Raw genomic sequence first — 16,020 nt, 5'->3', positions numbered from 1 at the left:
AAATGAGATGAACCCAGGTTCTGCAACAAAAAAAATGTGGGAATAGTGCTAAATAACTGCACCCCATCCTGATTTTTCCCTCTCCTTCATGTGCTCCTGGCAGGTCTCGGGGTTGGGGTTTGGGTGCAAGGAGGTGCCCAGCTTTCTTTCGTTATAAATCAATTCACTGCTTTTTTGCTTTCATATCAAAGTATTCACCAAAGCTACGCTGCCGTGCTTCCACTGTGTGGTTCAGGGAATAATTGCTGTACACTGAGATATCCACCAGCTAGGAATATTATAATTTTTACAGCAGCAAGCAGATAATTTACCGTTGCTAATATGGAAGAGAACAAACAATTTGCGATCCAGGCCAGTAACTATTTGTACAAGCTTTACTGTGTGTGCCTTAAATATATATTGGCCAAAATCATGACCACTGCAAACATCACCAAGTGGCAGGTTAATGTCTAGAGATTAACAGGCATTAATAGTTGTGTTATTCCATTCAGGTATACTGGGTACATTAAATGCATAGAAGGTGGTTACCCAGACATGGCTGGTGCAGGGAGGCATTCACAGTTCAGAGTTGCAATATTGTAGGTGGCTTTTATTTCTTTGAAATAGCAGTAAATTAATTCCACAGTGCTAAATAATATCTATATTATCACTATACATATAATATTAGGTGCTCAGCAGGATGCCGTTTCCCCTCCTGCAGGACAATGTGAATTTAGATGATGGCTCTGCACTCCCAAGGCACATTAGAGCCAGGAGATCTGCTGAGCAGAAGAAACACACGGTAAAGACCCCATTTGACCACGGCGGCTTCGGGCTGGCCTGTGTGCAAGAGCAGAGCGATCGGCATGATCCAGGAAGAAGCAGTGACCCTTCCATATTGGCTTCATCACAGGTTCGTCCCCCTGGTGCCCCGGGAGCTCGGAAATCCCCATCTGGATCCACGGTGAGTGAAGACCCCATGCAAGGGTGTCTTCAAACACAGGGACGCAAGGGGAACCCCAATTGCCCACTTGTGCAAAGTCACGATGAATATGGGGGGGTGAAAGGTTAGTGATAAATATGAATAAATAAAGCAAGAAACAGCTGCAGAAGAAGCTGTTTTTCTTGGCAGAGCAGATTGTTCTCCCTGTATCTGGCAAGGGAAACGTGACGCTCGGAAAACAAGTGAGGAAAATCAAACTTAATCAGTGAGGGAACATAATAACCTGGTTCATGGGGAAAGCAGCGTAACTGAAAGGTGTTTTGTGTCCTGAGAGTGTAGAAGACATTTGTATGTGTGTTTAAATGTGTAAATATATGTGTGTGTTTATAAACACATACGTCTGACATACCTGCACAATTACATTGCCAACTTTAACACTACGTGCAAGAAATGGAAAGTGCAAAGAGCTGATTTTTACAAAATTTAAGACAGAAAGACCCATTTCCAGGAGTTAAGGGTGAAAAATTCTGAACAACAGATTTCCCCTAAGTTTGAATTAATTTCTTTGAAAGCCGTGAGTGACCCTCACCCTGTGTTCCCAGGAGGAGTGGCAGCATTGACCTGAGATTGTCCATGCCATGAGGAAACACATCTCTTCTCATAGCCCCCCGTAAAGGGCCAGGGTTAAGGTGGGGTATCTGTGCCATTGCCAAAAGTCTGGTACTGTGGCATTTCTTGGTTCACGGACCCCGGCAGCCCATACGCAATGGACAGCACCAGCTCTCAGATGTCCTGCCTGGGCTGGAGCAGATCAGAAGGAGCCTGGAGGCCACCCTATATCCAATGAGGGGCTCTTCGATGAGGGTCTCCTGATCCCTGGTAACACACAGCTCCCCTACAAGATGCCTCCAGTCTCTCCACTAGCTGCCTAACATCTTGCTGCTTGGAGATATCTTTGCCATGGCTTAGGGGCAAAATGTTTCTCCAACTGCTCTCCCACTTTCCTCTTTTCTTTTTCAATTCAAGGCATACCCAGGCCCTCATCACCGGAGGAGAATTAAGGTACAGCCTTCGTGTTATACTCCTGTTATCGCAGCTGCGTGTGGTGAAGATCAGCTGCATCCCATCACGCCACATCCCAGCCCTATTCTGTACGTGCTTTTTTTTCTTACAGAAGGAGAAAACTGGGCCAGCAGATCCACCCTCCCACGGCCAAAAGGTCAGTGCTTTTGTTTCACCTTTTAATGCAGATACCCAACAGCACTGGGGGGAGGCAGGATAGGGATCCATTTTCCCAGAGCAGTCTCATTTGGGAGCTGAGGAATCACGGGTGAAAATTGGCTAGGCTGGTGGGTTCAAGCAGTAGTAATCAACAGTTTAGGGCATTGGTAATGAGCAGAGATCCCAGGCTTGAACCTTCCACAGCTGATCCAAACATGGGGTTTGTGGTTTAGGGTTCTTTAATCCCTCCTCTGTGAAATTCTCCCATCTCCCTTAAACTCATGGCATCTTTTAACATCCGCAGTAGCCTGGGGCAGGGAGACCCTCAGTTTACCACTCATACCTGGCCCTTACTCTGCATTTTGTGTTTTCTCTCTCTACATTTCCATGGCACAGGATAGGAGGACATCCCCAGGTCAGGGACATCCCCAATCTGGTTTGGGAATGCAAGTGGTGGAAATGAGGGGTGGAGACCCTCAGCTTACCACTCATATCTGGCTCTTACTCTGCAATTTATGTTTTCAATCCCTACATTTCCATTGCACAGGATAGGAGGGACGGGGTCAGGGACATCCCCGATCTGGTTTGGGAATGCAAGTGGTGGAAATGAGGGGTTCCTCCACAGAGGTTTGCCAAAAGCTGATGCAGGAACAAGGGCAGCACTATCCTGGTCAAAGCAGGAAGGAAAAACGTAGCAATGCACGTTTGCAATTGAAGATGTTGCCTGTTGTTTTCCAGGGAGAAATGGGAGCTCCGGGAGCCCGTGGAGACAAAGGAGAAAAGGTAGCAATATTGCTTTTCTGGCCTGAGCCTCTGAGACCAGGAGAAGGCTGTCTGTGCTAAGAGGGTGTGGAGAAGGAGAGACAGCTGGGGACGTGCTGATGGCGAGGACATTCAGGGTGTCTATGGGAGACTGTGCTGATGTAAATTGGGATTGCCACAGTCCCGCCTTTATCCCTGAACCTGGCTGCGTGTTTCTGTTCCCTCCCTTCCAGCAATGCCAACACGCATCTGCCACACACTCAGGAGTAAATGGAAAAATTCAGGGGGTTTTCCTGGTGTTCATTTTCTGCTGGATCAGTGAACTAAACCAGGTGACAGACAAGCAAAATCCAGCCCTGGCATGAGGACAGGGATGGGAGAAGGGCCACACAACACACCATTTCATGAACACTTTTGGCAGCAAAGGCTTATAGGGACCAAATGGCAGATATGGGGTGGTGGGACCCAGATATTCAGGAGAAAGGCAGACAAGGCAGGGTTGTTGTTGAAAGGCACAGCCCGATGGGGAAGCTGGGGACAGGGTACTTTGCATGGGCTACCGTTTAAACACCTGTGTGGTGAAGCATCCTGGGGACACAGGCGTGAGAAGGGAGGGATGGAGGGAGGCAGGGGAGGTGCCTGGAAGGTGGATGGTTTTTGTCTTGCAGGGGCAGCCTGGGGAGATGGGGGAACCTGGAGAAAAGGTGAGTTGTGGAGTCGGTATCAGCAGCTGGAGCAGGACAGCGTTACCAGCTAAGTGGCCCAAATCCAGCACTGGTGATTGCCATAGCAAAGTCAAAATCTGCTGGGTCAACCCAGTACTCCACCTTCTTTCTGGGAGCAGTGTGGCTCTGTGTTAGGGCGTTTGGCTCTTCCCTGGTCATGTAGCCACTGCCCATATCCTCTGGGGAAAAGAGGTGGAGGTCAGAGGGGCCAGTTGCTCCATGCTGCCGTAGGCTATGAGCACAACTGGAAACCTTTGCTCTTTCACCGGGTTGCACTGAGGTGGAACTTTGCATGACCTCTTGCACAGGCTTGGCAACTCTCTCTTCATTTCATAGGGCACCAAAGGAGACAGAGGTGAAAATGGTCAAAAGGTAAAAAATAACGTTGATACCACAGTCAAGGGTATCTCTTCTTACATTGTGAGAGCTTGCCTCCTGCTCTTCCTCCTCCTTTTGCCATACCTAACCTCCCCATCCCAGGGGGAGGTGTCCAGGTAACCTCCTGAGATGTGGGCTCAGTGTGGCCAGTTGCTCGCTGGGGACCCAGCACCTCTCTGTTGACTAGGGAGGGACTCCAGATGGCTCACAGAGACAGAACAGCCACCTTATAAATGAGTAATGTCAGAAGATGCATCTCACCCAGAGTCCTCTGATACCATCTCCAGTAATATTCCTGCAGCTCAGCTCCCTCTTTCCTAAAGCTGTTTAAATGCTCTCAGCAGCTTTGTCTCTCCAGGTCAGATAAGACTTCCCATCATCTAGAGAAGGTGTGATGGTCAGTGAGGGCTCTGTAGAAACCCTCAATGTAGGATCGGCTTTGCAGCACTTCAGCTGGGTGTCCAGGGAGCAGCATGAAGCAAGCTCTCATTTTGATGGGCCCACAGTGGAAGGATTGATCTTGATTTTTCCTGACCTTCTTCTCTTCACAGGGAGAACCAGGAATTGGGTTCAGAGGTCCCGTTGGTCAGGCTGGGCCACCTGGATTTAAGGTAAGCCTTTCTTCTCTTCTAAATAGGATCTCACTTGTTTTTTTCTAGGTCTTTCTCGTTGTAGTCCTTGCTTTCCACCTCTGGGTGTGGAGCACAAAACTGGCTGGGGCTACAAAGATAAAGCAACAGAGCCAGTCCCAGCCTGGGAAGGCAGGAACACCTTCACATGGGTCTGGGACAGAGGGAGTGCTCTGTGTCCTCCAAAGGGCCATCTCAATGCAGGTGAGGTCCAGAGGATAAATATCATAGAATGACAGAATGGTTTGGGTTGGAAGGGACCTTTAAAGGTCATCTAGTCCAACCCCCACCCCCTGCAATGAACAGGGTCATCAACTAGATCAGGCTGTGAAATATGGCTTTAAAAAAAAAAATCAGGGAATTATGGTCTCAGCAGAGATGCATTTCTGTGATCCCTTGGGATGTTGCAGATCTGCAGGGTTTGAATTCACTGGAGAGCTTTGAAGGTCTGCAGGTAAGGCCTTCCTGCTTAGCAAGCCATGGTACAGCCCTTTCTCCATCTCTAGGACCTCTCTTACAGACAAGGGCTGGAGGCAGTGTCCCCAGTTCTGTGTACTGGTCATGTGAATTCAAGGAGACACCCCAGGTTTTCTCCAGGACCTTTAGGGGGGCAGTTAATCCCACCTAAGATCCAAATTCCTTGTGATTCACTCAACAGGGTGAGCCAGGGGCCCCAGGACCTCCAGGAGCTCAGGGCATCCAGGGCATTCGCGGCAATGCCGGCACCCCCGGGTCACAGGGGGACCGAGGGGCTCCAGGTCTGCCTGGGGTGCCAGGACAGAAGGTAGGTGGTGTGTGGTGAGAGGACAGCATGTGCTGTGTTAGCCACCTCAAGGTGAGAACAACGATGGCCCTACTGAGTCACTCTACACCGGGTGTCAGCTGTGGGTCAAGCCCCCCACCTACCCAGGTCTCCAGACCCTGAGCCTATACATAGTCAGTGAAGAGAAGCAGGAACAAAGCCTGGTCGCAAAAGGAGAGGTAACAGCATTTATTAGACCAAATGATGTTGAAGAAAAAACAGGCCAAAAGATTTGGTACAGGAGGATGTCCTTCAAGTTCAAAAAACCAAAAAAGCAGTGGAGGTCCAAGCAAGGTGGGGACCTGTTGTTCTTTTAAATTTAGTGATGTGACTTGATGAGATGACTGGGAGGAAAAGGAGTGGTGATAGCACAGGGGATGTCAGCAAGGGGAGTAGCGGGAGTCACCTCTCTTCAACAACAAGAGGCCCACACAAGGAGGCTATCCCTCCTGCTTGCTGCCAGTGCAGGGAACACGTGGGGGCACCAGCTCCTGCTTTCTGTCTGGATGAGGGAAAGCAGGACCTTTCCCATCAGGTTGTTCTCCTCCTTAAAGGATTTTGTTTTCAAGGGGGAGCGTGGGAAGAGAGGCCGGCATGGATTTGCTGGACCCGCGGGACCATCAGGATCCCCAGGAAAAGAGGTGACTTTTGTACATTGCCCCTGTGTCTTTTGAGCAGCGGAGGGATGGCTGGGGGAGATGTTGAGGCCCTGGTACCTGGGGTACGTGTGCTTTCACCTTCTTGGAGCACTGGGATAGGAGAGCACTGAGGACTTGCAAAGCAAAGTTCTCTCTTCTATTTTATTTTCCTTGTCCTACAGGGGATTCCTGGGACACCTGGACCCAAAGGCAACAAGGTCAGTGCCAGCCTGCCAGGTAGGTCGCAAGTAGCTGAGATCCTGGAGTGGCAATGGGACAGCCCACTGCCCTCCCCGGCTCTTTATCCCTGACCCCATCCAGCCACTTTATCCCTCTTTCACCCTCATGCCCTTCTTCCCAATGGTTCCTGGAGCATCCTCCAGAGAGAGCAGCGGAAAGTCAATGGAAGTGAGTTTCCTGACTCTTTCTGTGACTTTTAAATCATGGTCAAACTAATCAGCAATCATGTGATGTGGTGTCCTTGCTCTGAATGAGACCTCTGGGATTCTCTGACCTGCAGGGAGAAATCGGCATTGGAGCAGCTGGCCCAAGAGGTCCCCGCGGACTGCCTGGCCCCCGGGTAGGTCCCTCCATAAATGTTCCTGGCTTGGCTTCTTGCAGCCTACCCTATTTTTGAGGCAGCTTTATATCATCACCGCCCACTCACCCGTCTTAGAAGATTTCAAAGGGCTGATTTCAGAGCCCTTGTTCATTTTTCACCAGCCAGATTTGGAGGTGATGGACACTGCTATGCCCAGCTTGAGCTGGCACTGACCAGAATCTGTCTCCACAGGTCACAATTAACATGACCTCTATAATTAGACACCCTCAAGTATTACAGATCGTACTGATCAACTGCATGGCCAAATGAATCCTGCCCCACTGATTGTGTTGGCTGTGCTTTCATTGGCTCGATGGGAGCATTGAAGGCAATATCTACACCCCCACATCTGTGTGTTTTAATCTGAGCAACTTGGTGAGGAACCACCTCATTTTTGTATGCTTTGGGGATGCTACCTGCAAGCTCACTCCTTCAGAAATCTGCCTCCAGCTTTTTTAGCCTCATTCCCCTCTTCCCTCTCGTTGTCCTGGCAGAGGGAAACCAGTCCCCATCATCCATGGGGTAGCAACATTCACTTTTCCTCATGCTGCTGAGAAATTTTGGTCTCCTTCTGTCAAAGACCCCAGGGACACCCTCTTGAGTCGTAATCAGAGGCCATATTTCAATTTGCTGCTTCTGTGGCTGTTCCACGAATAAACTGATTTTATGCTGCAATCCATTTAGACAAACTCCCCATCTGCCGGCAGAACCATTCAATGAGGCCCCTGAGATAAAACACTTAATGAGAATGTCAACAGCTGTGAAAGGTCTGGGGTAAACTTCGCTCAAGCTTCGTTATCTGAAGGAAATGATGAAATAATGTTTCTGCTCTTCTGACTCCAGCATAAATCTGGAGTGAATCACAGAATCTCAAATTACATTGGCTTTATATGAGAGATCTAAATTTGGCCTCACAGGACGATGCCTAAGTCTAGGCATCTTAAAGACAGGTAAGTCTTGTAGGATCTACCTAGGGAGGTCATAAAAGGACTTCATAGACCCACCAGCACAGCTATCTCTTGTGGCAAGGTTTATAAGGAGCCAATAGCATGCTTAAAGGGAGGCTCAGAACAAGGTCTGCAGCATCTGGAAACCACAGCTGGGCATGAAGGTCAGCCTCACATTGGTCTCCAAAAGCATGAGTTACTGTTGAGCAGTTGACTGGTGGCCTCTTCTTTCTGAAAGTCAATGGTATGAGTTCCAGGTGAATTCCTGCCTGCCTTATTTATTGTGGTGAGTCCTGCTGAAATCATGTTCAGCAATGAGTTATGAAAGTGCAGAGAAGTTGCTGAGCCCTCTAATCAGGGAGAAGTAATCACTCTGTCCCAGGAATATCTCAGACCTCTGTCCCTTCTTGCACATGCCTTTGTTGGATGTAAGTACATCTTGGGGAGGGACACACCAGGTCATCCAGCCTCACATGGCTTCTTCTGAGCTAGTCCTACCAGGGCCTCTCTATACCAACAGAGAGGAAGAGACACTTTTTTGAAGTGATTTATATGATGCTAAATCAGGTGCAGATCATATCACAAATGCCTGTTTCTCTCAGGGACTGAGGAGAAGCTGAAACTTGAAGCTTCAATCTGACCAAAGCATTATTCTTTAAACACTGCAGTGTCTACCTGCAGTGACATGTGGATGATCTCAAGCCCTTTAGACTCTTTGATCCAGATCCATAGGAGCATTAAGGCACCTAATTCTGGTGGAGGTAGACGTGAAGAGGTTGGACAACTCCTTCGAGGATCTGGGCTTCTGCATGCTTAATTCCTGTTGTCCCCAGTGGGATGGTTTGCAGAGTTGGGACTGTGCGTGTTGCATTTCTCTTTGCTGATGGCCATCACTACCCCTCTCCATCCTAACAGGGTGATGAGGGCATCGTGGGACTCCGGGGCCCCACTGGCACAATGGTGAGTGTTAAAAGCACAGAGGGCTGATTTCACGTCACGGACAACAGTGGGCCCAGGACTGGCAAAATCCCTATGAGCAATAAAAAAATTAAAACGGATTGATGCTTTCAGTGGGAAAGAGACTTTGGGAACCTGAATTCCAATGTTGTGTTGGGATGAGTGACTGTAAATCCTGTAGGCAGCTGTGAGACATAAGGTGTTAGGAATAGGTTGCCCAGAGAGGTGGTAGATGTCCCATCCCTGGAAACATTCAAGGCCAGGCTGGACAGGGCTCTGAGCAACCTGATCTAGTTGAAGATGTCCCTGCTTATGGCAGGGGGGGTGGATTAGATGACCTTCAAAGGTCGCTTCCAACCCAAACTATTCTATGATTCTATGCAGAGAACAATTGCTTTATGCTCTTGTCCATTTGGATGACTCATCTACAGACTGCTTTTGAAGTCCTCCTGAAATATCACTCCCTCTCTGTTCTTCTTTGTCAGGTTTGCTTGCCTGTATGAATTTCAGGGTCTTGTTCTGTTGTAAATTCCCTTTTCACTGATAGGGGACTGAGTCAGGGGAGACGCAGATCACAGCCGGTATTTCGACAAACAACTTTTTATTTATTAGGTTTTTATCTCTAACGGAAAGAATCTGTTATTACAAGCAGGATGGGCCTTTATGGAGTTCCTCAGAAGGCCAAGGGTGGTTGCAGTACCAGGTTTCACCCTGAAGGGCTGATTCTCAGCAAGACTGGCCCTTACCCCACGAGGGCTTGCAAGATGATGCGTCCCCATGGTCAGAGCAGCAGCGCAGGGCACAGTGCGCTGGCAAAGCCCAGGTTTGGTGCCCTCTGGGAAATGTCTGTGCTCTGTCTCCTCCTCGTCCATACTGTCCATGCCCACCCCTGTGATGAGCTGCCAGTTCTGCAGGTGGAAGGTGCCATGGCTCTGCATATTCATGGGAGGTTGTCAGTCCCCAGTTTTGCAGATGGGTTACACCTGGGCTGACCACCATGGCTTTTCAGCTCTCCACGTGTGGTTCCCATCCTGGCTCTGTCTTCAGGGGCTCTGACCCACCATGGGGGACATCTGGGGATCCCTGTCACCCCCACCTATGAGCAGCCCTCCAGGAGCAACCCTTCACCTATGCTCTCTGAGAGGTGGGGGCTGCATCCCGTTAATGTTAAGGATACAAAAATCACAGTACATGTCTTGCAAAATGGGGGATGTTGGCTAAATTTATACATCCACCAAAAGATCCTGAGTTCTGCCCGAGACCCAGTGGTGGGCAGAAGCTTAAGGCTAAATTTTCTCTTTGCACCAGTGTGATTCACTTCTCCTCAAATTGCTCTCATGGGGGTAGGAAAGGAGAGTGGAGGCTCCTGTGCCAGTCCAACCAGCAGCTTCTCCATGGTGGAGCCCATCCTTGGAGGCAGCTCTGCCTTCAGGTGGAGGCTGCTCTTTCCTAACACCTTCCCCCACTGGTATTTATCTTCACATCTTGTTTTATGTTCTTGCAGGGTCTAAAAGGCTTCCCGGGTGTGAAAGGCGAAAGAGTAAGCAATAGTCATGTTATCTACACAGTGCCAATGGAGGAAAGCACAGCTGTGTGGAGCCTTTCTCTGCAGCAGCCCATGCTGATGATGCCCCTGTTAAAACAGTGGGGATAATCCCAGCATCTTCTGGGGGCAGACTGGGAGGGGACCTTGATCAGGTGTGGAAGTGTGAAGTGGCATTACCAGCCCCCTGTAATGGCTGGGCTGAGATGAGGGTGCATGCTGTCTTTATGCACGCCTGGTTCTTTTTGGAAGGAAATATGGGAATTTGGACAGAAAGGGACTCCTGGTGTGCTCTGCTCGATCCCCAAATATGTAGGGCTGGAGGAACGGGGCTGGGGAGCAGATGTCCTGCAGCATCAGCAGGCCAATGACTGCCCACCATGCAACATATAACCTTTCATTTATGTTGGTGAGCAGGAGTCCCCTCAGGCTCCTTCTGCGACCTCCCACTTGCAATCCTTGGAAAGTGTAGTACTGAGAAAAGCAGATTTTGTCAGGGGTGTGCCATGGGACACTGGGGGAGGGATCCCCATACAGCTCTGCCACTCAGAAGCAATTCGAGTGCAGTTTTAAAGCCTGTCTCTACTCTCCTGTCCCCACCTGGTCATTGCAGCCTCTCCTTTCTCCTGCTGTCGCCACATCAGTCTTGAGCACTGGAGAAGGTTATGAGATGCCATCAGGAATGAGTCCTGCCCTTCAGCCTCATGTCCCAGCCCATTATAAAAAACATCCAGGAACAGCTAATACTTCATACACTCTCAGTAAAGCATGCCAGATTTGAGGTTGAAAGTTGGGAAATCCTGTATTATATAGGATGCCTTCCCACCCTAGGTGTAGTGTAGGCACATCCCTGCAGCGTGGAGATGCTACATCCCATTGGGAGGTCAAAATCCAGCAATAGCTTCACATCATGGATGTGCTGAGCATGGAGTCAGGCAAACCACTTCAGTCCTCTGGGTCTTTATTTTTCTGTCAATGCAATAAATTCTAGTTGTACGCAATCTCTTGTGGTAAGCTAATCTTTTTGCAGAGAGCCCAGAGGAGCTGACTTCCAGCTGTGATAGATCTTAGTGGCTTGGCATGTGAATCAAGGGACTGAGCAACACAAGAAGAGTGAGTAAAAAGGGAATCACTCACTGTCTTTTTTTCTTTCCTGTGTTCAGGGTGATCGGGGACTTCTGGGACCCAAGGGAGAAAGAGTAAGGACATTCCAATTTGTGACTTTCTGGGGCAAATAGGGTAAAAGGTTTTCAGGATTTTATAGTTACCAGTGAGCAGATGGACAATTATTTAGATGAGTCAGTGATCTGACAAGGTAGAGGCATAAATGGTAAAAAATATGCATATGTGTTTTCAAATATCTGGGGTCTTAGTGATTTTATAAGATTCATATCAATATGTGTGGGTGAGCATAGCCCACCTAGCATGGAGCACTCAGCAAGGATCCCAGATGGCAAGGTGCAAATGCTTTTCATTGAAGAGGACTGAAATCCTACCTTCAATCCATGGTGGTGTTTGCACGGCCATCCATGTGCCTGGATCAAGATCCCATTGCCAATGAAATCTTCAGGATTTGAGACTCAGGCCCTCATGTGTGCTTTCCTGTGTCCCTGCTCAGGCATCTGGCCACCCCAGGGTGAAGAACTTTTTCCTTCTGTCTAACAGGAGATTCCCTTGTTGCAACTTGTCCTTTCACTGTGTGCCTCCAAGAAGAGCCTGGATCCATCTTCTCTACATGGTACACCCATATAGGTAGTGGAAGACAACACATAGATGCCCCCTTCCTTCTCAGGGGTCTCCACCGGCTTCAATCTACTTTGTTGATGCCATCCTTGCACTGGACACACCGCTCCGGGTTAAGCTTGTGTGATAGTTTTGATGGGATCCTACAAAACAGCAACAAAAAAAGTAATTTTGGCAACTATTTGCTGGGGCGCAAAAATGCCTGCTGTGAATTAAGGGAGGAAGAAAATTTCCACTGATTTTGGTATAACCAGCTCACCCCAAAGCATACCACAATCTTGAAAAGCCTGAGCTGGCTCATAGCAGGTAATGCGAAAATAGCTCCCCGAGGGCTTCTGGAAAATACACAGAAAATGCTGAACTTCTGCCCAGTGTTTTGTTAACTTCCTTCCTGGCTGAAATGGCTTGTTAGAAAATGAGTTTTAGAAAACCTACATGACGATTCTGCCTGAGTCATGTAGTATTAAATGATTAAGGCCGATTTGTCTCTGAGGAAGCTACTTTCAAAGGGGACTCGCTCCAGAGACGAATCAATTCTTAATCTGCTTCATGAAGAGGCCCCAAAACACTTTCCAAGCTGATGGAATGTGTAATGCATTTTCCAAAGAATACCTTAATAAAATATAAGGTGGAGTGCAAGATAAAACAGGAGGGGGGAGGAATAATTGGCTTGGGTTTGTTCCACATGACTGAAGCTTAACTTTCTTTCTAACTCTCCCTTGATCAATACAGGAGTAACTGTGTGAATCCCAGGGCCTGTGCTATGTATTGGATTAAACTACAGGATCTTTATTCTCCCTTTTGTCCCCAAAATTGACTGAGCCCCATCCTGTCTCCGTTAGACACCCTCCAGAGCAGGGAAGCAGGAGAGTATATTAAGCCAGAATTTGATCAGGGTCCTATGGTGACGGTTGGATAAACTGCAAAAGATTGTCAAAGTTTGGGGAATGTTAATTGATGCATGGTTGTTAAGACTCCAGCAGCAAAGCACAGTCACCCTGAACAGGGATGTTTGTAACACTGAAGAGAGCTGGTGTTAAGGGAGTCCCTTTCAAATGGCCTACAGTTGTCCATTAGAAGGTGGTTTCAGCCCTCCTCCCTCCGAACTATGGACGGCATCACCACTTTGGGGACACAACCATCACTTTGCCAAAGCAGAGCAATTTCTGGTATGGGAGTAGCCTTGTCACAGATTCTTCACTCTGAGAAGCAAAATGTCCTTGCTCAGCTGCTGCGCTGATAAATAGACTTGGCACAGATGTGTCCATGGGGTTACTGCATGCCTGTAGCTACCATTTCTCTCAGGATGACAGTCTGGGAGTCTGACCCTCCAAAAACTACCTCTGAGGGGTACCCTAAGTGCCACTCTTCTTCCTTAGCTTCAACTCTGTGTCCATAAATCGGAACACCATGAGTAGACCAGTTCACCATCCTGTCTATGGCCAGCTCCCACACCTGTGAAAGGATGCAAACCTTGACATCCTGAGTGACATACAGTGACAAAGGAGCCAAGCCACCATGTCAGATATGAACCTGTCCCACCACTGACAGCCTTGGATCAGGAATTGAACCTCAGGGTCATGCCGTGCACAGCTCCATTTCCAGCCATGACATCTAGAATAGGGTAATGCCAGTGGGCCCCAACATTTTTTGGCACAAGAGGTCACTGTCAAACCTCAGGACTTCTTGTAGTTTTCTGTGCACATTCATGATCCACCTTTTAGTTAAGAACAGACTAACCTTACTAATTAATGTTGTGCTGTTGTGCCTTCCTTAGCATATGGACCACAGTTTGGGAAACACTTACCTTCATTGCACATGTGTGAATTACCATTTTGCCCACCATAATGAGTTCAGTTCCATCCAGTGGGACCCATGAGTTCATGTATCACCAGATGTCTACATCCATCTGTGCCTCCTTTCTCTAGGGTGAGCCCATGACTACTTTTGGACCCCAGGGCTATAAAGGCAGTAAAGGAGATCACGTAAGTTTGACTTTTATTGACATTTTAAGCTGTCCCTTCCCCACCGTGGGTGGCATCAGCACTAAGCACAGCTTGGGATAAGCACTGAGACCAGCACTTTGGTCCAGAGCTGGTGGCTGAGAGCTGAGTCCCCCCAGGAGAGAGGCACAATCCACTAATTACTCTTACCTTTCAGGGTGAACAGGGCCTGCCAGGTTTCGATGGAGACAAAGGCGAGAAGGGAGAGGATGGACCTGTAGGAGAAAAGGTATGAACCTCCCGATGCGACTAGGAAGACAGCAAAAGGTCACTGGTTGTGTGAGGAAGGGACCGATATCTCTGCAACCTCCCTTCCCACGTGCCTGCTGGAAAACATGGTGCAAGGACACACTCGCCCAGCTCTTAACACAGAAAGGGAGAGGAGGATGCCAGGCTGGGGCTTGGGAACATGATACAGATCCAGTTTACTACATGTCAAGTCTGTAGTTTTGGGACCACGTCTGCAGTACAGGATCAGTCTGGGAAAAGTGACCATTCAGTTAGCACTGTAAGAGTCCCACATCTCCTCCCTTCAAGAGCTGGCCATGCTACTTCAAACCATGCAGCTCTTGTGACATTTTGTTTAGGCTTGATTTGCTCCTCTGTTCCTGTTCTTCACACAGGGCTGGCCCCTGAGCAGTGGCAGAGCAAGTCACCTGCTCCTCCGTCTGCCTTTTTGCTCTTTGAGAGCACCCTGTGGAGGTCTCAGTTCTCAACCCATCACCACTCCACTGGGAGGAATTACGTACCTCTCCCACTCTCAGACTGAGTCACGGATTAAATCTCCATGTACTAATCATCCCTATTTTCATATTATGTTAATGCTTTTTTGCTCCAGAAGTCTGACCTGGGATCGAGACTCTGCTGAGTAAATATAAGTATCTATAACAGCAGCATCCCGACCTGAGCTAGACATCCAGCTCCTGTTATTTCCCATGGGGACCTGTATAATCAGTGTCCTTCAGGATGGGAATTGCCTGACCCAGTGGGGACATCTCCCTTGTAAAGGGGGAAATCTTGTCCTTACCATGACAGATTGCACTGATTACATCCCCAGTGGCTGTAAAGGAAACCCATGGAGAAGCTCCCATGGGTGGTACCTGTTTACCTGGGTTTTTTAAGTCAGATGAAAACCCATACGTGATATCTGTCAGATTGCTTTCTAATAAAAAATAATGCATAAGCATCTCCTAAAGCTAGAACACCTCTTGGCCCAATATTTGAGTGACTTTGTACGGAGCCCCATCATAGTATCTCCACCACCAGTAAGTCCAGCAGGGTCTTGTACTTGAGTGTTTGCAATAAGGCAGCTCATCCAGAGCCTTTGAGACCCTTTTCTGCTTGTTTTCCTCCAATCCCCATCACTGGGCACCAACTCTCTTATAGAACAGTTTGCTGAGGTTTCTGCTGAGCCGTTCTGCAGCTGATGGCTTTCTTCCCAAGCACTGGCTGCCATACAGACCTTTGGGGTCCCTGGGGCTGATGTCTTCTGTAGAAATGGTGCTTTTTGTCATCCTCTTTGCCATCTCCGTGGGTTCCTCTACTGGTGTCTCTTCGGGGCAGGGCAGAGTGTCACTTCAAGAGCAGTAGGTACTTAAAATGTATTTGACAGGGATTTTAAAATTTTAGGGAGTCAAAGGTGAAGCTGGCTCCAAGGGAGTGATGGGGCTTTTTGGAACAAGAGGACCAGTGGGACAGAAGGTGAGTACACTGAGCACCTATGTTAAGGCATCCTCTGCAAGAACTGATGTGTAAAATCCCTTCACAGTTTTCTCACAGAATATGATTCTGTGTTCGCTCTCCAAAATTGCTGATTGAAATGTTATGGGGCTACCAGAGAGCAGAAATAGTTGTACTTTTCCAGGAGAGCCCTAAAGTTTTCTCCCATTTTGTAAAGCAGCAGAGTGCTCTGGCGTCTTTCCTGGGCTAAAATAGTCAATAATGACTCGCTGAAATGTCAATATTTAGGCGTGAGGGGTGAACTGCTGTCTAAGCTCTGCTATAGTCAGTGGAGATGTAAGGCTCCATTCAGTTGCCCAGCTGCTGCTGAAGAGGGGTCCCCAAAGGTCCCCTTGTCTGCTTTTCCACAGCTGTAGTATCTCCTACAGCAATCCCCTTTTCCAGATGAAATGCAGCTCTTCCCCATGGT

General features: G+C 48.4%; 1 protein-coding gene across 1 annotated transcript in view; it reads left to right on the top strand.

Annotated features, from left to right (window-relative positions):
- LOC104037235 (uncharacterized) overlaps positions 1–16,020 on the top strand; it is a 110,857-nt gene that overhangs the window by 63,493 nt on the left and 31,344 nt on the right. Inside the window, exons 57-74 of the mRNA XM_075727586.1 lie at positions 701–781; positions 893–943; positions 1,949–1,984; positions 2,097–2,141; positions 2,882–2,926; positions 3,574–3,609; positions 3,967–4,002; positions 4,560–4,619; positions 5,296–5,421; positions 6,009–6,080; positions 6,260–6,295; positions 6,598–6,657; positions 8,541–8,585; positions 10,087–10,122; positions 11,289–11,324; positions 13,797–13,853; positions 14,029–14,100; positions 15,501–15,572. Coding sequence (XP_075583701.1) covers positions 701–781; positions 893–943; positions 1,949–1,984; positions 2,097–2,141; positions 2,882–2,926; positions 3,574–3,609; positions 3,967–4,002; positions 4,560–4,619; positions 5,296–5,421; positions 6,009–6,080; positions 6,260–6,295; positions 6,598–6,657; positions 8,541–8,585; positions 10,087–10,122; positions 11,289–11,324; positions 13,797–13,853; positions 14,029–14,100; positions 15,501–15,572 — 1,002 coding nt within the window. The remainder of the gene's footprint in view (positions 1–700; positions 782–892; positions 944–1,948; positions 1,985–2,096; positions 2,142–2,881; positions 2,927–3,573; positions 3,610–3,966; positions 4,003–4,559; positions 4,620–5,295; positions 5,422–6,008; positions 6,081–6,259; positions 6,296–6,597; positions 6,658–8,540; positions 8,586–10,086; positions 10,123–11,288; positions 11,325–13,796; positions 13,854–14,028; positions 14,101–15,500; positions 15,573–16,020) is intronic.

This window comes from Pelecanus crispus, chromosome 1 (genome assembly GCF_030463565.1).
Source record: "Pelecanus crispus isolate bPelCri1 chromosome 1, bPelCri1.pri, whole genome shotgun sequence".
Classification (NCBI taxonomy): Eukaryota; Metazoa; Chordata; class Aves; order Pelecaniformes; family Pelecanidae; genus Pelecanus; species Pelecanus crispus.
This window is presented reverse-complemented; position numbering and strand designations above follow the sequence as displayed.